The sequence below is a fragment of the Drosophila kikkawai genome, chromosome 2L, assembly GCF_030179895.1.
Source record: "Drosophila kikkawai strain 14028-0561.14 chromosome 2L, DkikHiC1v2, whole genome shotgun sequence".
NCBI classification, from domain to species: Eukaryota; Metazoa; Arthropoda; class Insecta; order Diptera; family Drosophilidae; genus Drosophila; species Drosophila kikkawai.
Window position 1 is genome coordinate 18,262,210 of NC_091728.1, and position 25,278 is coordinate 18,287,487.

Here is a 25,278-nt window from a genome sequence, read left to right on the forward strand (position 1 = left end):
AAGTACTCCCACATCGGGAAGGAGGCCTACTGACCCATAAATATTATAAGATAATAGACAAGCCCGCTGCCGGTGTAATTTCCAATGTATATTTATGTAATTTAATCAATATTCCAAATTAAAATTCCATTCATTACCACGGGAGCGACCTCTGGAAAGTTCCCAGTGGAATCCATGAATGAATCTGCTTCTGATTGTGTCACTGACAGACTCAAGAGCCGGGGGTATAGCCCCATGAGTCATCGCAGGGTTTTGTGGGATTTCCACTTCAGCTGCGAAGAACGTGGTGATCAAATATGAAAGATAAATAAATAAAATGCATTAAATGCTGTGCTGGCTTCCAATGTTTGATCTGAAAACAAACCGAATCCACCCAAAAATAAACATCTTTCAGCTTATTCAGTTTTATATTTATTAAAATTTCAATAAATTAATTTCAAAAGAATAGAGAACAATCCAAACATTAAACTAGAGGTATTATCATTATGCATTTTTCTTTGTGTAATAGTATTTTTTTGTTTTTAGTTTAAAAGAATTTAAACAATTGCTTATTTTATCTGATGTTTGTATACTTTTTTAATATTTTGCGTCTCGGTAAAAAACATTTTACGTACAAGAATGCTAAATATAGTTGGTTTTTTGTTTGTTTTTCTCCTGGAGTTTGCTTTCCATTTACATTACAACATTAAAAATGATTTAACATAGCAAATTTGTTGGTTTTTGATTTTATGCATTTGCACTAAATATATTATAGGCATTAGCTAAGTATTTTGTGTGATTATTTTATTGGTTAAACGAACAGAAATTGGACAAGGGAAAACAATTTGCAGAGTTTTGTAAGCTTTAGTTAATAGTAAATGCAACAAAAATAGTTTAAAGCTTATGACAAATATATAAACAAGTAAAATATTTATATTTATCCAAGGATTAATTAATACAAAAACAAAAAGAAAACTTAAACTTTGGTCGAAAGCTTCAAAGATCTTTGGCAAATCAAATTCTTATAGTTTTTGCAATTAGTTTGAAAATGTTTCGATCTTGAAATACTTTCCCAACAAAGTAGTTGCAACTATCAAAGCATTATTAATTATTAATTATCGTAATCATAATGTGTGTTTATTGAAAGGTAGATAAATCAACACTAAACGAAATGTTTAAACAAACGATTTCTCGTATGTCTCTTTCGACTCCATCATATTCGGATGCTCTGAGATATGGTGTCGATGTGGTTGGTGATACTGCCTCCAGATTGTGTGGATTGTACAAGACGCGTAGCGTATGTTATGCGAGTCGTCTGATATCGGAAGTTATAGTAGTCATAGTGGGGTTATGCGTGTGGAAATAACGATTGTGTGGTGGTCGCAAGACAAGGACCGAAGAGTCCAACAGCTAAATCGATAGCTGTGATGTGCCCTCGCCTCAGAGTTACAATATACTGGACTGTACAGTCCATATATTTCCTGACTAGACTCCGGCACATCGCCTGCGTCCGGTTCAAACTTTTACTTGTGGTCGGAAAGGCATACTCTTCACTCAGGGCATGCAAAATATAATCCAAAGATAGACATGTACCACTTATGTATAGATATAGTTATAGATATAGATAGAAGGGGGAGGAGCAGGTCGGACGCAGGGGACTCTTCGCTCAGCAAAATTAATGTGACACGCTTTCGACTGGACCCAGCAGACAGTACGCTCTGGGAACGGTTGTGGTTGTCGGGGGTTTAGTAAGCTTACAGTGACTGCGATTCGTCCAGCTACTCGCGCGTCGCCCAGCGCAACGACAGACAGATTTTGGTGGACTTAATGTTAAATCTTTGTTTTCTTCTTGTTTCGCAAACACCTAAAGCCCATTGAAATGTTAACTAAACTTGTAGCTCTTATTGTACTCTTTTCAAACAAACGCGTGCATTACATTGTATCTTACAGCTAAAAGATCGGTTTGAAACAATATGAAATATAGTAATTTTAAATCAATGACCACCACCTAAAATAAATACTAAAAAATTCACTACAGACACAGGAAATGGAAGTCAAACGGTAACTGTATTCAAATTTCATGTAAACATTTTTTAATACATCTTATAAAAGCTTGCAAAAAAATTGATAATTAAATTAAAATACAAAACATTTTAATAGAATCAATCATTTTATTTGAGATTCTTAAGAAAATGTTAAAAGTTTTTCCCCCAGGGAAGGCATTGATGACGAGAAACAGCTCGACTCGATCTAGCCATCTGGTAAAACTTTCTAAGCGCAAACAAACAAAACGAGATCAAATCGAATCTTATGTCGCTTTTTAATTTGAAATGTCTCAAGCAGGCTAAAACTCGAGTCTGCAAAAGCTTTTTCTAATTCCAAATTTATGTTACATATTAAAATATTATTCCTATTTGCAAACTCACAGTATGCCTCTCCCATTTGACTTGCATTTCCGCACCAAAATCAATATATAAATAACAAGTAAAAAAGCAACTCTACGAAATCAAAGGCGTCCATCAAATATTTACATAGTCCCCGCAACGCAATACAGTTGCCGGAGTGAGAGAATAATAGGTATATTCTACGGATATGAGAGTTTAAAGACTGTGTACAGATGCGAGTTTAGTCGGAGAGTGTGTGAATCATATACGAGTTATGCCACCAAATCTGGGAGTTTTTCTGTCTTGCATTGAGGTACTCTCGTCTGAAGCACGCCGTTCTAACACCGCAGGACTATCGAACCGGACCAAACGAAATTCTGATATGGCCGTCGATATCCCGATGACGGTGCGGCGAATTTGCCAGACCCAAAAGTCCAACATTAATTTTGCGCTAAACCGGCCCGAGGGAGTTTGTAAATATTTAGATTCAATCGCTACTCCCCGGGTAGTTTTTCACTTGTCGTTGCTTGTGATTATAAATTACACAGTATAGTTATAGCAATACATGTATTTCTATATATATAGATAGATAGATGGTTGGGTTACAAGAGTGTAATATATAGGTATACTCAAACAGGGGTGAGTGTGTTAGTTGGGGTTTCGTGTGGTGCTCTCCAGGGATCTGAGTGCTGAGTTAAACTAGCCTTGGCTACACTGGGTAGAGAGTATTCTAAGATCCCGGGTATCTGATCCATGCTCCTTCCGGTCAAAAACACAACAAAAAAAAAGGGATATAGGGCTAGGACTTTCCAACTGCCAATCTATTCTACTTATGCTAGCTAAAACGTTCAGAAAGGTTCAACAAAAGCCTAAGCCCCTCTATAAAGAGTGGAGGAGTCCACGAGTATTAGTTTATATATTTATTTCAAGTTGAAGTTGTGGCTAAGAAGCTAGAGAACTCGGAACATTGGAAGAACGCTACGTTAACAAGGGCAACAGAAAAGCATCAATATCAATAACCTGAAAATATGTATCGAGTGTACTTGCTATAACACGTGGGGAACTCTTTAACAAGATGCTATTTCTCTGATATTTCTAAGCACTATATAGCGATGTGGGGGGAATTGGGTTTCTTGTTTTTAATTATTTGAGTCGTTGTTTAGTACCAACCATACCATAACCAAATGACTTAGGATAGTATTCATATGCATATATAATAATTAAAAAGAAAAACAAATTGATTGTAGATACCTGCTCTGATCTGCTCGCGATGACACACACCGAACTTATATATATTACACACCAAAAATATAGAAACGATACAAAGAGAGAGACGTTGAATATTTATGTATATGTATGTATATAAAATATTTGTATATAGTTAGGTATATACTATGCATAGGAGAGATAGGACTTACTTTTTGTCAGCTTACTGAAAGCAACTGAACGAATGAAGGAACGAAGGTCTAGACTAGGGATGTATGTATTATTGTAAAGAAAACTCCGATATAAAATATCGACAAAATATCGAAGATATTTTTCTTGTATTGAAATTTTTAAAAATTTAATTTTAATGTGAAAATAACTCTATTATAAATTATAAATATAAATATTTTTTTTTTTGAATCGATTTATGAAGCAAAATTCAATTAATCGAAGCGTTAAGATTTATATATCGGACTTTGCGATTGCCATCCCTAATCTAGACAAAATGGTGGGGCCTAAACAGAAGTTGTGTTGGTCGGCATTGCTTAACTTTAGTTTTTGTAGAGCATTTCACATGGACAGAAAGAATCGAAAGTATATATGTATAAAAATTACGCACGAATAACAACACAAGAACGATAACACAAAAATGCTGCTTATGGCAATTGTCAACATACCCAGAGCTTTGAGCGTTCAGGTTTTTGGTTTTGGTTTTTTGGTTTTTATGTGTTTCAAAGATGTTCTTTTCTTTTCGGTTTTCATTTGCTTTTCGGAGGAGATATACATATACTTAAACAACTTGGTGTGGATGTTAAAATATATGCTCGCTAAATAAAACTAAAAACAAAAAAGAATAAGAATGTTAAAGAAACAACAATTTGTATAAGGATTAAGTGTCAACGGTTAGTTTCTGTTGATTATACAGATATATAGATACAGATAAGGATAGAGATCTACAGCACAGCAAATTAGCTTCAGATGGAAAGTGTGTGTGTGTTATACAAAGAGCACGAACAGCATATTTAAATAGATGTTGTTGTGGTCGGTGTAGTTATGAACGCACATCGAGAGGGTCGGATTAGGAAAGAAAATTAAAGGTTTTTCTTTTTAGTGGGAAACAAAAGCCAGAATGTAGTGCTATGAACGAAATAAGTATATATGACATCGACTGATTTACTAGCATAACCGGAGATTAGTGGGTGTGGGCGTGTGGCGGAGAAGTGTGTGTGACTGTGTGTTGTGGGTGGAGTGTCTCAAAAACTGTTATACATTGAAAAAGAACTTGATTTTGGTTGGAACAATTTTTGAAAACAACTTGCTTGCTGAGTGCGTTTGCTGATTGCTGATGTACAAGCTGGATCCTAGCCTTGCCTTACTCGTGGAAGAGCAGCGGCAGCGGTAGGGCCAACAGCGGAGCAGCTGCTGGCCTAACGAACGGCTGCGATTGCTGCGCGTGCTGAGGATGCGTATGCGGATGCGTGTGCGTGTGCGGTTGCAGGTGCGTTGGCGGCTGGGCTGCTGGCGCCTGCAACAGAGCCGGCGCTGCGGGCAGACATCATCTGAAGCGCGGCTGCATCACCTGCAGCATACTCGGATGGCCCGGCAGCATAACGCCCATTCCAGGCATCGGCATTGCGCCAGCCGGCAGAGCCCCCGGCAAACCCGGCAATCCAATTTGCATGGGCAGTAAACCTAAAGGAAATATAGATATATTATTATTATGAATTCTGAATTAGTCGATAATTTCAAAAAATATCAGAAAAATGTTATTGTCCCCGCACTTACCTGCCGGAATACCGTTGAATCCTGGTCCACCGGCTCTAAGCATATTTCCGCCGATCAGAGCTCCGTGTGGTCCAATAGCCATTGCCGGTCTCAGCATGGGCTGCATCAGCTGCATGTGAGCGGGTAGCGGCATCTGAAGGAGGCGGATCGGACGTGGAGAGAAAGATATAGAAGAGCATGGAAAGGATGGATTTCGAGGATTAATACTCTTGAGGGCTTTTTCGCTTGGTCTATATATTGAAGCCATTGTACACAAAATTAGCTAATTTGTTATTAATTATGTTTGTTTGTTGTTTTGTTTTCATTTAGAATATTAATAAGATGTTTCTTTTTTTTTTGCGAACTTATTCAATACATGGATAAGAGGTGTGTGTATGTGTGTGTGTGTGTGTTTGGTTTGTTGTTGGTGGAGGAACTTCTTTGCATCGCATTACAAATGTATGATAGATAGAGCAGAGACAAGATATATAGAATAGAATATTGAGTAGAGCAGAGAGAAGAGACTCCTTCATCCTCTTCTAGTCATCATTGGCAAAAACAATATTATTTTATTTTTTGTTTTGTAAATAAATAGTTTGTTGATTTAAAAAAGAAAAGTACTTACAATTCGGAAACTGAACTGACGACGACGAGATGGTGTGGAGGGTGTGAGGGGCTTAAGGCTTGTACAATATCTTAACAAATTAAACGTATTCGCACTTAAGACAAAGTAATAGTCAACTGATTTACTAACCGGAGGGAGGCCACGGGTCGAGTTCAAATTCCAATATTCTTCAGTTAGAAGTTAGTTTCAAACATGGCTAAGAGGTGAGGTTGGTCAGTGAGAGATGAAGATGGATGAAAGCGGCTGGGTTAAGACAAACAGTAAGTTTAAGATGCACGCCCATACGCAAGATAAATTTCAGATCTAAATATATAATGCTCTTGAACACAGTCTAGACAAGAGAACTGCTTTCCAGCAGAAAAAAACGTTAGTTTATGATATTGAAAACGATAGTTTTTCGGGTTTCAAGCGGGCAAAGCGTCCGATTCAGGCTCATAAACGATAATAAAGTTAATCAGTTCCGTTCGTCCGTTTGCGCGTCCGTTTTTGAGCATTTAGCGAAACTATTGCGGAAAGTCCGATTCCTTGTACGTGTTTAATATTTTTAGCTAGCTTTTCAAATAAAGAAATTAATTGAGAGTCAGAAAAATGTATTTATCGTATGGCGTAACGCATCTTAAGCCTATGGTTAGAAGTAGTGCTATGGCAAGGTAAAAGAGGTTGGAAATGACAACAACCGATAGTCCACTACCCTGAATAAGCATTTGTACTGCATATTAAACCGAATGAATTATTATTAGTATGTGGATGAGACTTTATCGGATGAGATCCGTGTAAAAAAGGGGACACATAAATGCATGGCTTGGAGGAAATGAAACATTTATATTGGTTATACAATTTACAGATTGAAGAACACTTAGAGATAGTATTTTTCTGTTGCTTTTCTTATTGTTTGGTGGGTGGGGAGTTGTTATCGATGTCATAGAGATAGATATATATAGAGAGAGAGATAGACATATCAATGCGGTGTGTGTAGGTCTTACTTAATTGGTGTGTATTTTTGTGGATATGAATTAATCAATCAACCAATCAATCATCAATCAATTAAACCAACCAACGCAGCAACCATTACGACAAAGTCAAAGTAATTCTTTTTTTTTTTTTTGTTTTGTTTTTGTAATATAAATTATTGAAATGTACTTACATGGCTTGCAAAATATTTTAAACACAACTCACGACTCTTCTCTCATTAATTATTATCGTAATTGTGAATTCGTTCATTCTGTTTTACTTGCAAGGCAGTATGTATGTACTAGGAACTTAATTTTTTTGGGAAATGGGGGTTTCTCAAATGGATTATATACGCATGGATGTGAGCGACTGAGAGAGATAGAGGAGGTAGGAGAGTAGTAGAAGGTACTTGCTTAGACTACATAATTACTTGCATAAGTACGACTAAATAATATTATAATGGAGTTTTTTGGCTTTTACTTATCTTTTTGCATTTCACATTTCATTTTGCGGGATGTGATTTTCGAGGGAGGGGAGTGATTAGGTTGGGAGTTTGTGGGAAAAGATTAACTTGTTGTTGTACAAAAAACATACATACTGTATAACACTGTTCGGGGCCCTGCGCAACACTTTTTCAACTCTCTTGCTTATCAACACTGAATTTCTGGTTCCTGTACTGCAATTGGTAATGGTAACTTTAACACATTTTATTTGGTTTTTACACGCTTTCAATACTTTCTCAGAAATTTCAAAATGAAATGATGTAAGACCTATTATTTTGAACAGTTCAAATCACTCGTCTCCAAGTCAGCTATGAAAAAAGTGTTCGTAAAGTAAAATGCTTAAAGCGAAAGTGTTTAAAAGTGTATTTAAATTTTAAATGCTAGATGTGACTACATTTTCTAGCAATTAAAAGAGGAAATAAAAAAACATAAAAGAAAAGAAGATAGCTGGGAAGTCGAGCTAAAGCACATTTTAATTTTTTAGCTATACAGAGTTTAATATACTTTCGAACACCTCGCATTTGTATATATTTTTGGTTGAGACTAGAAGAAATGATTTCAACTGTAGAAAATTAACATTAGTTGTGTGAATACTGCGAGCGGTTAGCCTTTTATTAGTTAACTTTTGCGGATCAGTTTCACTCAGTTGAAACTTGAATTCTTTAAAAAATGACCCCAAAATATGTCGGCATTTATCCTTTTTTTAACAGGTGATTGGCATGATCTGCAAAGGTGATGCAATGATGATGGCGAAAGCTTTTAACTAAACTATACATTTACATATATTGATTGACCCACTCAAAAATGCTGTCGTTGGCTTTTGGGCACCACCCTGGGACATTAGATGGGTTTTCTTTTCTAAAGTTGGTCTTTTAGAGATTGAGATTCTCAGCACTGGGATTCGATTTTGTTGTTAAGTCAAGTTCATTCTTTCGTTTGATTGTTTAGCGATGCATATGCAGAATCGCGGGACTAGAGACTTACCATGCCAACGGCTGCGGCCGCCGCAGCCGCTGCCGCAGCGCCCGGATTTCCGGGCTGCTGTCGTGCAGCCTGAAAGCGTTGGAGCATCACAGCCCGATTCAGTTCCTCCAGTTGCTTGACCTGCTGCTGTTGCACTGCCTGCTGTTGCTGCTGCGCCGCCTGCTGTTGCACTGCCTGCTGTTGTTGCTGCGCCGCCTGCTGATGCTGCTGCACTGCGTGGGCCACCTGAGCAGCCTGCACCTGTGCTTGGACCACGGCTTGGGCCTGCGCCTGAGCTTGAGCCTGAGCCTGGGCCTGGGCCACTTGTGCGTGAGCTTGCGCCTGCGCTTGAGCCTGAGCCTGTACCACGGCCACCAGAGCGGCGGTCTGCAAGTAAACGTTGGGAATCGGTTCAATTTATCTCACATGCCAGTGAAAGGGGTGTATTAAGTTCACAGAAACCCTCAATATTTTATGGACAATTAGGAACACAACATAACAATTCCAGGAATAATAAAGGTTAATCAACTTTAAGGGAAATGACAAAAAAAAACAATAAATTTGCTATAAACTTTCTCTAAAAAATTCGAAATATTTACTTGTTAATTGCCTTTAGAGTTTTTCTTTTAAATATTTAAGTTTTTCAAGCCCTCAAATAAAGATTAAAAAACTCAAAAATAAAATGCAATTTATTTACTTTCGAACATTGGGAAGGCTCTAAATTTTAAAATATATTTAACTGGTCTAAAAAAGTTGAGGGTTTAATTATATTATTTTTTTGTTTAAAGTTTTGCCAATAGCTTAATCTCTCTTCTTCCGCTTTTTAAATCTTTGAATACACACGGGGAAAGGAAGGGTTGGGCATCTGAGTTGCAACTTCAGGAAGCAAGGACAAGACAGGGTAAGACCTTACACACATCCCTTTCTTCAATTTGCCTACTTTCTTTGAGGTTTCCTGTTTTAAATCAAAGTAACTTAAGTGGTTAAATTGAAAACCGCCGTTTCGTTTGTTTTGTTGCCATTAATTTCTTTGTTTAATTAAAAAATTGTACAGACATATATCATCATCACTATATGCTAAAAAAATGTATTTCTTTTACGTTTCGTTTTTTCGGGTCTCTTGTATCCGTTCGCTTGTGTACGCTGATCTTGTCTCGTATAAACGTAGTTACAGTGTCTCATTCGCTCTCTTCGCGAAATGTGCAAAAATAAGCGTATTGGTAATAGAAATCGGTATTGATAAAAAGTTGTCCAGCTCTTAGAAATGGAATTATCTTAGAAAGCAAAAATGCCAACGAATTTCCAATATAATTAAGTCAAATAAAAGTAAGTTACATTTTCTTTTTTTTTCGGAAATTGTCTTTTATACAAGTTCGCGTTCAGTCCGTCCGTTTTTCCTTCTTTCGTTTGTTATTCGTCCGTCGTGTGTCCCGGTGTGCTCATTTATATTGACTATGATTTCTATAACTATGATAAGAACTCACTTCCTGGGCCTTCGAGATGGCTGTGGAGACGGCAAGCGCGTTAGCGGCAGCCATACCGCTGCTACTGCCCGTGGGCGATATCCCCGCCAACGATGGTGGCGGCGGGGTACTAGGCATCGACGAAGAGGCGGCACCGCCATTGTTGCTGGGACTCTGGCTCGTTTGTGGATTCGCGAGGGCAGCCATAGCGGCGGCCACACGCGCCTGGTACTTGGGCTGTCTGGCTCTCAGCTCTTCCAGGCTGAGGTCCTCTGGCGGATGCATGATCTTGGTGGTGACAGCAGCCGCTGGTCCACCTCCAGCAGCCGGTTGAATTGGCGGGCGCTGTTGCTGCTGAGCATCAGGTGGTCCGCTTGGTGGTGCGCTGGATGTGCCACCAGCATGATTGGTGGTGGGCGGAGCACTTATGGTTGCATTACTTTATCGAAAAAGTGAAAGAAATTAGATATTAGTTGGGCGCAGATTGAAATTAAATTACATTCCATTTCTACAGTAAACTTTTTTGTCACGCTGCAGTTTCGGGAAAAGCCACATTCATTAGAATTCATTTTCAATTTAAACATATTTAAAATAAATTGAAAAATGCTTATTCTAAGGTGGCTTTCCCCTAACTAGCGATCCCCCACCTGTAAGCTGGAAATGTTGGCTTCTGTTGGGCCATAGCGGCAGCATGGTGGTGGTGGTGGTGCGCCGCTGCCGCTGCAGCTGCCGCCGAAGTAGTGGCCATTGCCGCTGGAAACAGAGGACGCGGCGGCATCATGTGCGGCATCATGGGCATCGGATATGGAGGAAGCGGCGGCATATGTTGCATCATTCCCATACCATACTGACCCAGCATGTGCGGTGGCATCATATTTGGCGGCATCATCATTGGTGGCGGCACGCTCATGGGATCTGCAAGCAGAGGTATGATTTATTGGGATTTCCTTGACTACGATTGGGGCGGCGACCGCTTACATTCCACTTTCTTCTTGGCCACCGGCTCGTCGTCGTCCGAGTCCGACTTGCCGCCGTTCTTTTGGCGCTCGTGATCCCTGATGTCCTCCGCTGGTATGCCGTCCATGCCGAAGATCTCAATCTCTATGTTTGAGCGATTTGGCAGCGAGTTGGGCACTTTGTCGACCGTCTCCTTGTGCACCTGCATGCAGTGGATCGAGAGGCCCGGGCCGGTGTACAGCTTTTTGTGGCAGATGTGGCACTTGAAGTGCTTGGCCTTCTGGTGCTGCACCAGGATCTTCTCGTCGTCGAACTCGCGGTTGCAGTACCTAGATTTTTCGCTGGGAGTTAAGGAAAATGCCAATCTGTGGACCCCTCTGCCCCAGAGCCCCTGCCCACAATACCATTATATAAATGAGCGTGTATGTGTAGATACAAATTTTTTCACTCGCCCTCCCAGCCAGCGGCGCACATGCCGTGGACAACGCAGTTTTGCAGTTTGTTTTTTGAAAAGGATACCAGCACCAGGGTTTGGAGGCCTTCTTCTTCTTGCGTCCCATGGCTCCAAGTTGCTTTTAAAACACTTTAATTTACAAAAACGTTGGTGAGTGGTATAAAATAACAAGTTGATGCAGCGAAAAAATTATTTTGCCGTGGAAAACAAAATGGAGAGCCAATCAGAGTGACCGTTGGTAGCTCTGGCGACAATACAAGACTGAGCCGTTGGCCCACCAGGTGGCGTCTTTGCATGAACTTTCACTACAAATATTTATTTATCTTTTCTGTTAATTTGTTTAAATTAAATAATTTATTAAAACTGAAAAATCATTTTGGAACTGTCATAACAAACGCTTTAGAATACCAAATGGGAGTTATCGATATTGCAAAGGTATTTGGTATGATTAAAGTGTCGGTATATTTTACTGAATTTGAACGTGGGTTTATTAGGGCGCTCCACCACGGTCACTCTGAGCCAGCCGGCGTTTACCAAAAAACAGAATAATGGCAGATAAAAAGGTAAAATGTGTAAAATAATAGGCATTTGGCATTTCACCAACATGTACGTCGCCTTCCAGGTGGGCGGCAACAACGACGGCAAGGAAAAGCGGCGCAAGGAGTCCATCTTGGACCTCTCCAAGTATCTGGAGAAACAGATCCGCGTGAAGTTCGCTGGCGGCCGCGAGGCATCCGGAATTCTCAAAGGATACGATGCCCTGCTCAATTTGGTGATGGACAACACTGTGGAGTATCTGCGGGACTCCGACGAGCCCTACAAGCTAACCGAGGACTCTACGAGAAGTCTGGGACTGGTTGTATGCCGCGGCACGGCGCTAGTTCTAATATGTCCACAGGACGGAGTCGAGAGCATTGCCAATCCGTTCATAACGCAATAAACGGGAATCTGCCAGGAACAGATATGCGCTTAGACTAGGTATTCAACGCTTATGGTAATCGGAAGTTTAAATATATATATTTAGCGGAGACAAATGCATATAAATTATTACTTAGCTTTAACCTACTATCTAACTACCTCAGTCCAACCCGAACTCGTTCCGAATCCAGGGATACTGGGCCGGACACTCCATGCACGTGTAAAAGTATCGATCCTCCTGCAGCACCCGACTCCGCACCTTGCACACATTCGGCAGACTGCAGACCCGCTCGTGGGGATCCAGGTCCTTGGGCTGGCAGTGCCACGGCTCGAACTGGTGCAGCTGGTTGCTGGGCGTGGGGTGTCGCATCCACTGAATGGCCTGCTGGTTGGTCACAAAGTACACGTCCGGTAGCTTTTGCAAATCATCGAGGAATTTCTAAAATAAGCCACCGAGAGTTAAGTCAATTCATTTTCAAATAACTCGCAAACTCACCAAAAATGCATTCAGGTAATCGATTTTCTTGAACCAAGTGGAATGGAAATACAGGCCAAACGGTGCTCTGTTGCTGAGGTAGTGCCTCTTGAAATTGTGCGTCAGCATTCTGTAGACATCCTCGCCACTGAAGTGCGGTGGACAGCTGTCCACCATTCCGCACATGTATTCGCCCGCCTCCAATTGGTTCATCACCAGTTCCCAAATGCCCGGGTAGCTCCTTGAGGGACAGTTCTGATTCACGCCCGTGCAGCTGTGCGGCATCTTGTAGTCCAGCGTGTATGGCCACAGAGGCGGATTGGAGTGTGGAGCCACCATGGAGGCGTCGTAAACAAATCCAAACTCCTTCATCATCAGAAACTGACGGTTCCAGCCGACGCGTAGGAATGGAACGCGCATTCCTCGGATCTCCTCCATGCGAACGGCGGCAAACTTATTGATGATGTTGGCCTGACCCACCATCTCATCGAACCAGTCTTCAATAGTAGCATTCTTGGACCACCACATCTCAGGGCCCCGATGGCTAAAGGTAGGGAATGTAGGGAATCAATATGCTATTAACTGAGGTCCCGAACTTACGTCACTGAGTGGACTGCGATCTCATGGCCGTCGTTCCACAGCTTCTGCACATACTGATAGTTGGTAAATGGATGCGAGACATAGAATGTGCCTTTAATGGGACAGCCGTTCGGATTTCTCCGATTCTGGGTGAACAGAACCTTGGAGAATAACTCCCAATTGTCGTGGTTAATGGCATCATCGAAGGTGAGCACTATCATCTGTGGAACATTTTGCGACGGCAGATTCCCAGGTATCTGGGTGCCGTCTTTTGAGCAGAAGCAGTTTGGCAGCTGGCAGTTCCTGGGATCACACGCACCGGCTGCATTCGGATCGTGCTCTACATCACACCAGCCCTCATCGGAGCCGTCGGGACAGTCCACGGATCCATCGCAGAAATACTCCTGCGGCAGACAAGTGCCATCCGCACATCCTAGCTGGTACTCATCCGCACAGTCGGCCATCTCCAAGAGCGGCTTGGGCGCCGGCGTCTCAGCACTCACATCACAGTTGTCCACATTCGCCTTGAAGTCACAGATCTGACGCACAACATCGAACAGCAGGCCCTCGGAGCACTTAAATTCAAAGACCTCGCCGTCTAGGCAAAGGAAATACTTGGCGCACTCACTGTTCGTCCAGATCTTGTGAACCGGCCGATTCGGATTCCGGTAGAAGCGTGCATCTTGCATGCAACTCGCCGCTGCAGGGGCTGCAGCAGCTCCGGAGGTGGAGCGCCGGTGGCGGGCGTTGGTGTAGTTGTTGCCGCTGCTGATTATTCCATCATTGTCTGCAAAGCAGGCACACATAAACTGGGTGTGAGAGAGCCGTGTGTAATTAACAAGGAGACTAATTAATGCGTTGACCCAAAAAAGAAACTGCTCACGTCAACCCAAAATTAGCCATCGACTGCCGGTTGCTGCAATATTTTTTTTCCTTCCATTTTTTTTAGCTGGATACCAATCACGCATTCGAATTGAAGGCAGCTGTAAGACAGGGGAGTGAGCGAAAAAGCAAAGCCCACGTCTACCACTTGACTTGAATTAAAGAGTCGTCGGAATGTACCGGAATAATAACCTTTCAAGGAAATATACTCAATTTATATAACTTATAAGTGCTTGGTGACCTTTTAATAACAACCAAATTTAATCTGAGACTGTCTTTATATTTTATCTCAACATCGTCTGATGAATTGGCCTAAGGTTAGTCACGAAAGGTTACTAAAATCCATAGTTGAATATCGTTTTTGAACAGTTAACTGCCTTTGAATTTATTTTTATATGATGTCAGAAATATTTAAGAAAATAAGACTTATAAACTTATAGTACTAGCTGCCAGGGTCATTGCCTATTATTTTGTAAAACATATAATTTATGCCACAAATTATTGACTAATCAAAAACATAATATACAAAACCCTATAACACAAATTATTGTCATTATAAAGTTGAATAGTTAAAATCCTTCTAGACTTTAATTCATCGCCAATTTGCCGAATCCTCCCCTTGCTCCGCCCACCTTAATGGACGCCCCCAGCCATGTGTGCCACATTGCGGCGGATAAATTGAGTGCGTTTGCATCATAGATCGGCAGCAATGGCCCGTAGCCGATCCGTGCCGTGCCGCACCAGATCGTAACTCTGGCTGGCGGTTGTTGGGCAAGCGACGCGTGTGTTGTTGGCCAAATGCAAGATGCGATCTCGAGATATGGCTATAACAGAGATAGAGTCCGACTGCCTGTGTATGCCTGTATGTATCTTGATCTGTATCTGTGTCTATCGAGGAGTTGCAGCATTTAGAAAGTAAATTTATCATCTTGAGAGCCAGCAGCCACTGCTGTTGGGGCCAAGGCGGCGGGTCAGGAAAATTTCAGCAACTGTCACGCCGGGGTTGGGTTCAATGCACACACACACACACAACCCGACTTGGCTTGGACCTGGCTCCCCCGTTTTAGTTGTTATATAACAGATCGACAACTTTCACACCCAATGCGCGCGCATGCGCCAAAATAAAAGCAAGACACGCACCCTGTGGGAATCGAGCCAGTGTGGCAACTCGATAAGTTTTATCGCCCACATTTTTCAAACAACCGGGCTGTTAAAGTTACGATCCTGCCAAATCGCTAATATGCGATAGGACCTAAAAAAGACCACAAAAATTCGCGAACAGGATTTTTGCAAGCCACGGTCACATTGGATCCCCTCACTTCCGTTCTCTTTCTCACAAGGCGTCCCCGAGTTCGGATTAATTTTTGTCGATCCTAAATCCGCAAGCATCGTGTCGATCCGACAGTATTTGTTAAAGCGAATCATACCCATATTAAGTAAATTTAGTGCTCTAACGTATATTGGTAAGCTTGTGTGAATAATCGATCGCCGGAGTGCTAATTTTGCCTTTTCAAAACAGCGTCAGCCGTATCGGCAGAGTCGTCCAAGCGACCGGCATTGTTTTTGCCAGCAATTGCCCACCACGTGAGGTGGCAGTCATTTGTGGCATTCATCGTTGGCATTGTCTGTGGCTTCTCAGCGGGATCAACGCCACGTGTCATCGGAGCATTCGCACGCACAGCGTGGGGCTGCGCTTCCCATTTCGGCGGCCATACACGTGCCGATTGCGGTGATCCTCGATTTGGATTTTCTTTACCGCCTCGCTAACGTGTCACCGTTCCCTCACACGGCGCGCATATTGGATCGCCGTTCCCTCACACGGTGCACATATTGGATCACCGTGCTTTTCTTCGGCGCACCTATTGGATCGCCGTGTGTCTTTTTCGTGGCCACATCGTTCTTTGCCACATCGCCGTGCATCTTTGCCACATCGCGTGCGCTCTGCCGCATCCACACCTTGGCGGGCTGGTCTCGTTCCGCTCACGCCTCACGCAAGGGATTGCGGCCATCCCTGTCGCACATAGTGCGTGTCATCTTCATCAGCGCGAACGACGGAAGTAGCATTACATATCCGTATTGAGAGCTGGTGGCTGATCCGGCCCACACTCTGCTCCAGGAGCGGATAAACATGAATGATAGTGTCTAAAATATAATTAATTTTGCATATAGGAGCTTTTGATTTAAGAATTCGTACTTATAAACCTTTTCGGTCGTAATTTAGCAATTTTTTTTGGGAGATTTGGCAATTATAATATCGTTTTGTCCCTCAAATAACTTAAAACACATACAGCTACACATCACCAGTCATCAGGCCTGCTGACGTCGATGGAGAAAGCGTGAGTACGGCCTAGCCGCAAAACAACAAAATAAAACTGAACCCATCCTTATAATTTCGCCAAGACTTCTGAAATAGTTTGCACATCTTAATTAATTAATTGATTCAAAAGAATATTAATAAGTTAATCTATTTAATGTAAAGTAAAAAAGGAAAAAGCGTTCTTTCTTATCTTAAATTTTATTTCCTTTCATTGGATCTAAAACAAACTGACTCAATAAGAGGTCTCGTAACGTAAATAACGTAAACTTAGGCTTAAGGATTAGATTTAGGAAAATGTCTTTCAATATTATCTCAGCCTGCAATTATATGACTTTGAAAATGAACTAATTTGATATCTTGTTGGGCACCTAAGGGGATGTAGAGCATTGGTTGTATAAGGGTGGAGCCTGAATGGACTTCACAGGTTGGGAGGGTTTAGATTGAGGCCAATAACATCGGAGCCTCATCTTCAATAGGTACACTTCCTTCGTCTGATTCATATTATTTACCATATCCCCAGCTAGAGTATCTCTGTCTACAATATTAGTTATGTAGCACCATTGTTCATGTCAACACAAAACCCACGCCCATTTTCCCTGAGCCTGCCGAGCAGAAAAAGTAGACAGAGCGTGTTGAGGTGGACAACGCTCGGTGAGTGTGTTTGTTACATAATTAATTGGCGCCCAAACGTTAAGGCCAGCCCGATGCCTGATTAGGCACCTGTCGTTTGACAGCCGAGCTTCCCGTTAATATTCAAACCATCCACTTCTAGTTTCCGTTTAGTATTTCAAATTCTGTCCTGGAATTGATGGCATCTGGATAGGTTCGGAGCCATACCGGAGGAAATGTAATACTTTTAACTGTTTTTTTTCTATCAGTTCGGTAATAATCGAACATTATAGTTAAAAGAACATTCCAATTTGAGTAATTGATTCCTTGGAATTATAGTTCTGATTCAAAGTCGGTTCTATACCAGGATTTCAATATTCAAACACTACCTTCTTATCAGTTAGGATCGAGATTTTATCTGGCTGGATAGATTCGGCTAGTTACTCTTCTAATTGGTAAGACAAAATAAATTGATATTTATTTTACTACCCTTTATTTACATTCCGTTTACAACATTTGTACCTATTGAATGACACAACCAATTGCTATACTACCCAGGGTAAGACCTAAACTGCATTTCTCATTTATCGTATATCGTATTCATCTCGAACGACCAGTTTGTTTTCGTTATATCGTATCTTATCTTATCTTACCGTATCTCATTTCGTTTTTTTGTTTTATATTTCGAAAAGCGTCAAAAATGTTGACACACAGCAATGAAAATTTAGTAGATCTTCAGACTGATGAGTCTGCAAATTGCATCATCTGCAACGGACCAGTGTGTAATCTGGATTTACTTGAAGCCCGTTGCAAGCATTCTTTCCACAAGCTTTGCCTTGACAATTATAGCAAGAACAACGACAAATGCCCCAGGTGTGGCCAAACTTTCTCTCAACCCGAGGTAGGACCTCATTCGGCTCCTCTTAGTAGATCTCAGGGACACAAGGTACAGACACGTTCAGCGTCGCGAAATGCGGCAAAGCAAAACGGTGGTTCTGAGCAAAATTCACTGCAGGAAATTCGTAGCGAGGGTAACTCAGACTCGAGGGTGGTAACGGAAGATCACGTGGAAAAATTGATTCAGAAGTCAATGCAGACCTTCCAAGCTAACATGCTGCAGTCAGTTACAGAACAAATAACTTTGGCGTTCACACAATTGAATAGGTCCACATTTGCCAATAATGGACAAGGTGAGCCGCAGCGAGATTTCAGTCGAGACGGTTCCGATGCCAACTCAGATCGAAACAACATTCAACAGGCTAGGAATTCACCAGATTTTCGCAGTGATCGAAGTGATCTCTCTCTGGATCGACCAGACAGAATTTCGAATATTATATCCAATTGGCGTATTAAATTTAGTGGTTCAGCTAACGACATTGCTATAGAAGATTTTATTTACCGTGTCAATTGCCTCACTTCACAATGCCTGAACGGCAACTTTGAACTTCTCTCCCATTTTGCTAACTTACTGTTCGCAGGCCCTGCATTAGCCTTTTACTGGCGCGTTCATAGATCGGCAGATAACATGAATTGGAACTTGCTTTGCAGGCGTTTAAAGGAAAGATATCAAGATCAGAGATCTGATCGTGAGATTAAATGTGCCATGCGTAGACGCAAACAGGGTAACACGGAAAATTTTGATGACTTTTTGGATGCAATGCTTTCCATCGCAGATTCCCTTCGTGAACCAATGCAGGACAGTGAAATTGCGGTAGAAGTTCGTCATAATCTCAGACCGGAGATCAAGCACGAATTATTGCACATTGACACCCCAAACTTAGCAACATTGCGAAAGGAGTGTCACAGGCACGAAGAATTCTTTCTTAACACCCGAATGAAGCCCATTCAACGTTCGAACCCAAGCAAGCGTTTCGTTAACGCAATTCTGCAGGAAGAAGATTCAGAATCTCAGTCGGAGGAAGAACGTGAGGTCGAGGATGAAATTTGTGTAGTTAAGACGGCTGAGAAAATTAAGTGCTGGAACTGTGAGGAAACAGGCCACAGTTACCACAATTGCATTAAACCTCGTCGTATTTTTTGTTATGGTTGTGGAACACCGGAGGTGTATAAGCCCAACTGTGCAAAATGTAATTCGGTTTCGGAAAACCCCAAGAAGGACATTCGTTACGCGAAGAAAACGGATGTCCGCCGCTAGCTTCGAAAATACCAACAGAACCAGATTTTGTGGCAAATGATGTTCATTCCATTTTGCCTACCTTTCAACCAGACATATCAGAAACCAAACCTTTTACCCCTTACCATTTGCGGGTACAGGAGTACGCAAAGCGTAGATCCCAAATTTTGCAAGCTAATCCTGTTTATCGTCGCAAACAGCGATCTTCACGGCGAATTCGTAAATTTTGGACTCGTAAGCGATCATTAAATCGTTTTATGATTTCCTCAATCGCACAAAACAAAAGCGATATTCGGCCTTTTACAAACATAGAAATATTTGGTCAACCGTATTTAGCTCTCTTGGACAGTGGCGCCAACAAAAGCGTTATAGGTGGTGAGCTAGCAAAACAAATAATTTCAGCTAAGCCGTTTAATAAATTTAAATCGGTAGTGAGAACCGCTGATGGGCAATCGCAATATGTTGCAGGCACGATACACATTCCCCTGACTTATAACTCAATTAGTGACAACTTTGAATTCCTGATAGTACCTTCGATAAAGCATGAAGTTATATGCGGAATGGATTTTTGGCAAAATTTTGGCATTTCGATCAAGCAAACAGTTGCGATCAACGAAATTAACTGTGAACCGGAAGAACACTCGAATAATGTGAGATTGTCCGATTTACAAAAATCAAAATTGCAGAAAGTAATAGACTTTTTTCCATCATTCGAGAACGAGGGCTTAGGATTAACTAGGTTGTTAGAGCACAATATCGACACATCCAATGCAAAGGCAATAAAGCAACGATTCTATCCACTTTCACCAGCTAAAGAAAAACTTTTATGTGAAGAAATCGACCGCATGATTAAAATGGATGTCATCGAAGAGGCTCCTTCATCGCCTTGGTCTTCTCCAGTTATCTTGCACATCAAGCCGGGCAAGGTACGATTTTGTCTCGATGCAAGGAAATTGAATGCAGTCACGGTGAAGGACGCATACCCCATCCCTATAATGGATGGATTGCTGAGTCGACTTCCACCCGTACACTGCATATCCAAAATTGACCTCAAAGATGCCTTTTGGCAGATCTGTTTAGATCAAGAATCTCGTGCCAAAACTGCTTTTACCGTTCCGAATCGTCCGCTATATCAATTCAAGAGGATGCCTTTTGGATTGTCAAACGCTCCACAAACCATGTGCCGATTAATGGACTTGGTTATTCCCTATCAATTAAAATCGCATGTGTTAGTCTACCTCGATGACCTGCTTGTTTTGTCAAACAACTTCGAAGAACATCTTCTGCATTTATCCGAAGTAGCTACCCAATTGCGTAAGGCTGGATTAACAATAAACGTTCAGAAAAGTCAATTCTGCCTGAAAACTGTAGACTACCTTGGTTACCTGGTGGGTGAAGGTACTCTTCAAATAAATCCAAACAAAATCGCAGCCGTGAGCGAATTTCCGGTTCCGAAGACCCAAAAACAGCTCCGAAGATTTCTTGGTATGACTGGTTGGTACCAGCGGTTCATATCCAACTATTCCACAGTCATTTTCCATCTGACGGAACAACTACGTGGCAAAACACTAAGTTGGAACGATAATGCCCAAGAAGCTTTCGAAAACATCAAGGCTAAGTTATGCTCTGCTCCTTGCCTTGTTCATCCCAATTACGACAAACCATTCATTTTGCAGTGTGATGCTTCACTACATGGAGTGGGTGCAGTTCTAGCTCAATGCGACGATTCCGGTTGTGAGCGTCCCATAGCGTTCATGTCCAAAAAGCTAAACAAAGCCCAGCGTAACTATACAGTTACGGAACTCGAATGCATGGCTGTAGTGTTAGCAATTAAAAAGTTCAGAATGTACATTGACGGTCATAGCTTTAAGGTAGTAACCGATCACTCAAGTCTTCGATGGCTAATGAACCAATCGGATCTAAGCGGTAGATTGGCAAGATGGGCTATCAAGCTACAGGGTTTTTCTTTCCAAATCGAACATCGCAAAGGAACCGAAAATGTGGTGGCAGATGCTTTGACTCGATCGTTCGAAGAGATTGACATCTCTGCAATAGACCTTGAAATTTATCCCGAAATTGACCTATCATCAAGCGCTTTTCAATCGGAAGAGTACTCCGCTCTCAGAGACAAATTCAAATCTCTGAAATCACCGGATTTCAAAGTCATAGATGAGTTCATCTATCATCGTGCAACGTTCCCCAATTCTTATGACGTTTCACCAGACGATTGCTGGAAACTTTTCGTTCCTGAGTCGTTGCGTCAAAGTGTAATTAGTTCGGCTCACGACCAACCAACATCTGCTCATTGTGGAATGGCCAAATGCCTAGAGCGTATCAGACGACGTTTCTATTGGCCAAACATGGTTATCAACGTTCGTGATTACATTCGAAATTGCGAAACATGCCAGACCACAAAATATCCTACCCATTCTTTAAAACCACCAATGGGAGCACAAGTGCAAAGTGAAAGGATATTCCAAAGACTTTATCTCGATTTTATAGGGCCATTTCCGCGCTCCAATTCCGGCAATATTGGAATATTGATTATTCTTGATCACTTTTCCAAATTCACCTTTCTAAAAGCAGTGAAAAAGTTTACGGCTAAAGTGGTCATCAATATATTGCGCGATGAAATATTTTCATGCTTTGGTGTACCCGAAACAGTCGTCAGTGATAACGGAACTCAATTTAAAAGCCGTGATTTCTCTGACTTCCTTTCGAAATATGGCGTTCGTCATATGTTTACTGGTGCCTATGCTCCACAATCCAACAGTGCTGAGAGAGTCAACCGTTCAATCAATGCTGCTTTAAGAGCATATATTCGCACCGACCAACGCGAATGGGACACATTTCTCAGTAGCATCAACTGCTCTCTTCGTAACTCGATTCACCAATCCATCGGTTTATCGCCTTATCATGTTGTTTTTGGTCAACACATGATATCCCACGGTCATGACTACAAACTGCTGCGTAAACTAAACCTTCTTGCAGAAGGCGAAGTAAGCCTGACAAAAACTGACGAATTCCAAAGGATTCGTTCTAACATCGGCAAACATTTGAATAAGGCTTACGAGGCAAACCAAAAGTCTTACAATCTTCGAACAAGACCCCGTTCTTTTGAGGTTGGCCAAGAAGTAGTCAAAAGGAATTTTGTACTTAGCAACGCAGCAAAGGATTTTAATGCGAAACTCGCTCCTGTAGGTATCAAGGCCCGAGTGAAGGCAAGAATTGGACAGTCAATTTACCTCTTAGAGGACATGAACGGAAAGGAACTGGGTAGATTTCATGCCAAGGATATCTGGTGATTGCTCTTGATTCCTTTTTCAGCTTTTATTGTTAATCACAGGGACTAAAAATCAAAGCTGTGGTTGTGGGAATCGAGCCAGTGTGGCAACTCGATAAGTTTTATCGCCCACATTTTTCAAACAACCGGGCTGTTAAAGTTACGATCCTGCCAAATCGCTAATATGCGATAGGACCTAAAAAAGACCACAAAAATTCGCGAACAGGATTTTTGCAAGCCACGGTCACATTGGATCCCCTCACTTCCGTTCTCTTTCTCACAAGGCGTCCCCGAGTTCGGATTAATTTTTGTCGATCCTAAATCCGCAAGCATCGTGTCGATCCGACAGTATTTGTTAAAGCGAATCATACCCATATTAAGTAAATTTAGTGCTCTAACGTATATTGGTAAGCTTGTGTGAATAATCGATCGCCGGAGTGCTAATTTTGCCTTTTCAAAACAGCGTCAGCCGTATCGGCAGAGTCGTCCAAGCGACCGGCATTGTTTTTGCCAGCAATTGCCCACCACGTGAGGTGGCAGTCATTTGTGGCATTCATCGTTGGCATTGTCTGTGGCTTCTCAGCGGGATCAACGCCACGTGTCATCGGAGCATTCGCACGCACAGCGTGGGGCTGCGCTTCCCATTTCGGCGGCCATACACGTGCCGATTGCGGTGATCCTCGATTTGGATTTTCTTTACCGCCTCGCTAACGTGTCACCGTTCCCTCACACGGCGCGCATATTGGATCGCCGTTCCCTCACACGGTGCACATATTGGATCACCGTGCTTTTCTTCGGCGCACCTATTGGATCGCCGTGTGTCTTTTTCGTGGCCACATCGTTCTTTGCCACATCGCCGTGCATCTTTGCCACATCGCGTGCGCTCTGCCGCATCCACACCTTGGCGGGCTGGTCTCGTTCCGCTCACGCCTCACGCAAGGGATTGCGGCCATCCCTGTCGCACATAGTGCGTGTCATCTTCATCAGCGCGAACGACGGAAGTAGCATTACATATCCGTATTGAGAGCTGGTGGCTGATCCGGCCCACACTCTGCTCCAGGAGCGGATAAACATGAATGATAGTGTCTAAAATATAATTAATTTTGCATATAGGAGCTTTTGATTTAAGAATTCGTACTTATAAACCTTTTCGGTCGTAATTTAGCAATTTTTTTTGGGAGATTTGGCAATTATAATATCGTTTTGTCCCTCAAATAACTTAAAACACATACAGCTACACATCACCAGTCATCAGGCCTGCTGACGTCGATGGAGAAAGCGTGAGTACGGCCTAGCCGCAAAACAACAAAATAAAACTGAACCCATCCTTATAATTTCGCCAAGACTTCTGAAATAGTTTGCACATCTTAATTAATTAATTGATTCAAAAGAATATTAATAAGTTAATCTATTTAATGTAAAGTAAAAAAGGAAAAAGCGTTCTTTCTTATCTTAAATTTTATTTCCTTTCATTGGATCTAAAACAAACTGACTCAATAAGAGGTCTCGTAACGTAAATAACGTAAACTTAGGCTTAAGGATTAGATTTAGGAAAATGTCTTTCAATATTATCTCAGCCTGCAATTATATGACTTTGAAAATGAACTAATTTGATATCTTGTTGGGCACCTAAGGGGATGTAGAGCATTGGTTGTATAAGGGTGGAGCCTGAATGGACTTCACAGGTTGGGAGGGTTTAGATTGAGGCCAATAACATCGGAGCCTCATCTTCAATAGGTACACTTCCTTCGTCTGATTCATATTATTTACCATATCCCCAGCTAGAGTATCTCTGTCTACAATATTAGTTATGTAGCACCATTGTTCATGTCAACACAAAACCCACGCCCATTTTCCCTGAGCCTGCCGAGCAGAAAAAGTAGACAGAGCGTGTTGAGGTGGACAACGCTCGGTGAGTGTGTTTGTTACAACCCAATCAAAAGAGCCAGCTGTGCCCAGTTGCCCGGTGTTCGTATTCGGTTCGGTGACAAACAAAAGTGGAGAAATTACCAATGAGCCTGGCATCCAGCGAAGACGACATAATAATAACCATCATTAGGATGGACACGCCGAGCACGGATTTTTGCACTGATAACGGTCGTCGCTGGGCGGAAACGCCGACCTTGACTGTGAAACCAGTTTGGCCATTTGCATTAGCATTTTCCCCCGGGCAGAGCATTTTTCTGCCTGATTTCCAGTTTACGTGCGTCCAATATTTGTATCTGTTCCACACACCGTTTATATATTTTTTTGTGTGCCTTATGGGAAAACTAAGTAAGTCTGAGCGTCGGAAAATACGCGATCGGAACACCGTTACCGCAACCGCACAGAGCCAAAGTCGAATTGTGACTGAGGTCTGGTGAGATGCAGCAGAGGCATTATATATTTGGGCATTTCTCTTCCAAGAGCAGGCCAAGAGAAAGCTTTTCGCAGTGGGTGCAATAGTTATGAAAAGAGCGCAAGACGGCGGTAGTTAGTTTTTAATTAAAGGTTTTAAACAATTTATTGTTTGAAAATAGTAGGATTAGTGGAACAAGTTTGCTACAGAAATTGCTATTAAAATAATACAAAAATTGATTATTCGACTGATACATATTTAATTTAAAAAAATATGTTATTAGAGCTTAGAATACGAATATATTTAGATTTAAAGAAATAAATATTTAAACAACAATAATAATTTGTAGTTCTGACTTTTTAGATAAAGTCTTCTAGAACATCCGTTTAATTAACGTATTTAAATTTCATTTTAAAAGTCAACGGTACATTCAAGAGCGTTGCCACTCATTTTTTGTGGAATGTCTGATATATTTGGCAACGCCGTCTCACGAC

The 25,278-nt window shown here is 41.7% G+C and overlaps 3 protein-coding genes across 10 annotated transcripts; 1 reads left to right on the forward strand and 2 right to left on the reverse strand.

Moving 5' to 3' along the window:
- Positions 1-395: 395 nt before the first annotated feature.
- BuGZ (Bub3 interacting GLEBS and Zinc finger domain protein) lies at positions 396-11,578 on the reverse strand. 5 transcript variants are annotated; one of them, XM_017170240.3, is made up of 7 exons: positions 11,315-11,578; positions 10,817-11,124; positions 10,486-10,753; positions 9,860-10,277; positions 8,397-8,762; positions 5,355-5,487; positions 396-5,261 (listed from the first exon to the last, which is right to left on the reverse strand). In XM_017170240.3, exons 1-7 carry the CDS (start codon positions 11,353-11,355, stop codon positions 5,125-5,127), a joined length of 1,671 nt encoding a protein of 556 aa, XP_017025729.2. In that variant the 5' UTR covers positions 11,356-11,578; the 3' UTR covers positions 396-5,124. The 5 variants fall into 5 exon arrangements, with proteins under 5 accessions (XP_017025729.2, XP_070144353.1, XP_070144351.1 ...); XM_070288252.1 differs by lacking the exons at positions 396-5,261; positions 5,355-5,487 and adding an exon at positions 7,240-7,278 and having other exon boundaries at positions 11,315-11,573; XM_070288250.1 differs by lacking the exons at positions 396-5,261; positions 5,355-5,487 and adding an exon at positions 7,343-7,585 and having other exon boundaries at positions 11,315-11,574.
- Positions 11,579-11,729: 151 nt separating this feature from the next.
- On the forward strand, positions 11,730-12,283 carry LSm7 (U6 snRNA-associated Sm-like protein LSm7). The gene is made up of 2 exons (XM_017170239.2): positions 11,730-11,812; positions 11,872-12,283. The coding sequence occupies exons 1-2, from the start codon at positions 11,798-11,800 to the stop codon at positions 12,187-12,189; spliced, it is 333 nt and encodes a 110-aa protein (XP_017025728.1). The 5' UTR covers positions 11,730-11,797; the 3' UTR covers positions 12,190-12,283.
- ChLD3 (Chitin and LDLR binding deacetylase 3) lies at positions 12,059-24,775 on the reverse strand. Of its 4 annotated transcripts, XM_070288247.1 has the most exons (5): positions 24,457-24,579; positions 13,850-14,008; positions 13,243-13,796; positions 12,664-13,186; positions 12,059-12,606 (listed from the first exon to the last, which is right to left on the reverse strand). In XM_070288247.1, the coding sequence occupies exons 2-5, from the start codon at positions 13,901-13,903 to the stop codon at positions 12,328-12,330; spliced, it is 1,410 nt and encodes a 469-aa protein (XP_070144348.1). In that variant the 5' UTR covers positions 13,904-14,008; positions 24,457-24,579; the 3' UTR covers positions 12,059-12,327. The 4 variants fall into 4 exon arrangements, with proteins under 4 accessions (XP_070144348.1, XP_041631533.1, XP_070144346.1 ...); XM_041775599.2 differs by having other exon boundaries at positions 13,243-14,008; positions 24,457-24,775; XM_070288245.1 differs by lacking the exon at positions 24,457-24,579 and adding an exon at positions 14,105-14,423 and having other exon boundaries at positions 13,243-14,030.
- Between the last annotated feature and the right edge of the window lie 503 nt (positions 24,776-25,278).

Excerpts from the sequence above, each read along its gene's own strand:
- BuGZ (XM_017170240.3), bottom strand. The coding sequence starts at position 11,355 with ATGGGACGCAAGAAGAAGAAGGCCTCCAAACCCTGGTGCTG. Across the intron at positions 8,763-9,859 it reads CCATCTCGAAGGCCCAGGAA|ACCGCCGCTCTGGTGGCCGT; the intron begins GTGAGTTCTTAT and ends GTTTACTTGCAG. Across the intron at positions 5,262-5,354 it reads ATTCAACGGTATTCCGGCAG|GTTTACTGCCCATGCAAATT; the intron begins GTAAGTGCGGGG and ends TATTTCCTTTAG.
- ChLD3 (XM_041775599.2), bottom strand. The coding sequence starts at position 24,625 with ATGCTCTGCCCGGGGGAAAATGCTAATGCAAATGGCCAAACTGGTTTC. Across the intron at positions 14,009-24,456 it reads GCTGGATGCCAGGCTCATTG|ACAATGATGGAATAATCAGC; the intron begins GTAATTTCTCCA and ends CCTGCTTTGCAG. Across the intron at positions 13,187-13,242 it reads ATCGCAGTCCACTCAGTGAC|CCATCGGGGCCCTGAGATGT; the intron begins GTAAGTTCGGGA and ends CCCTACCTTTAG.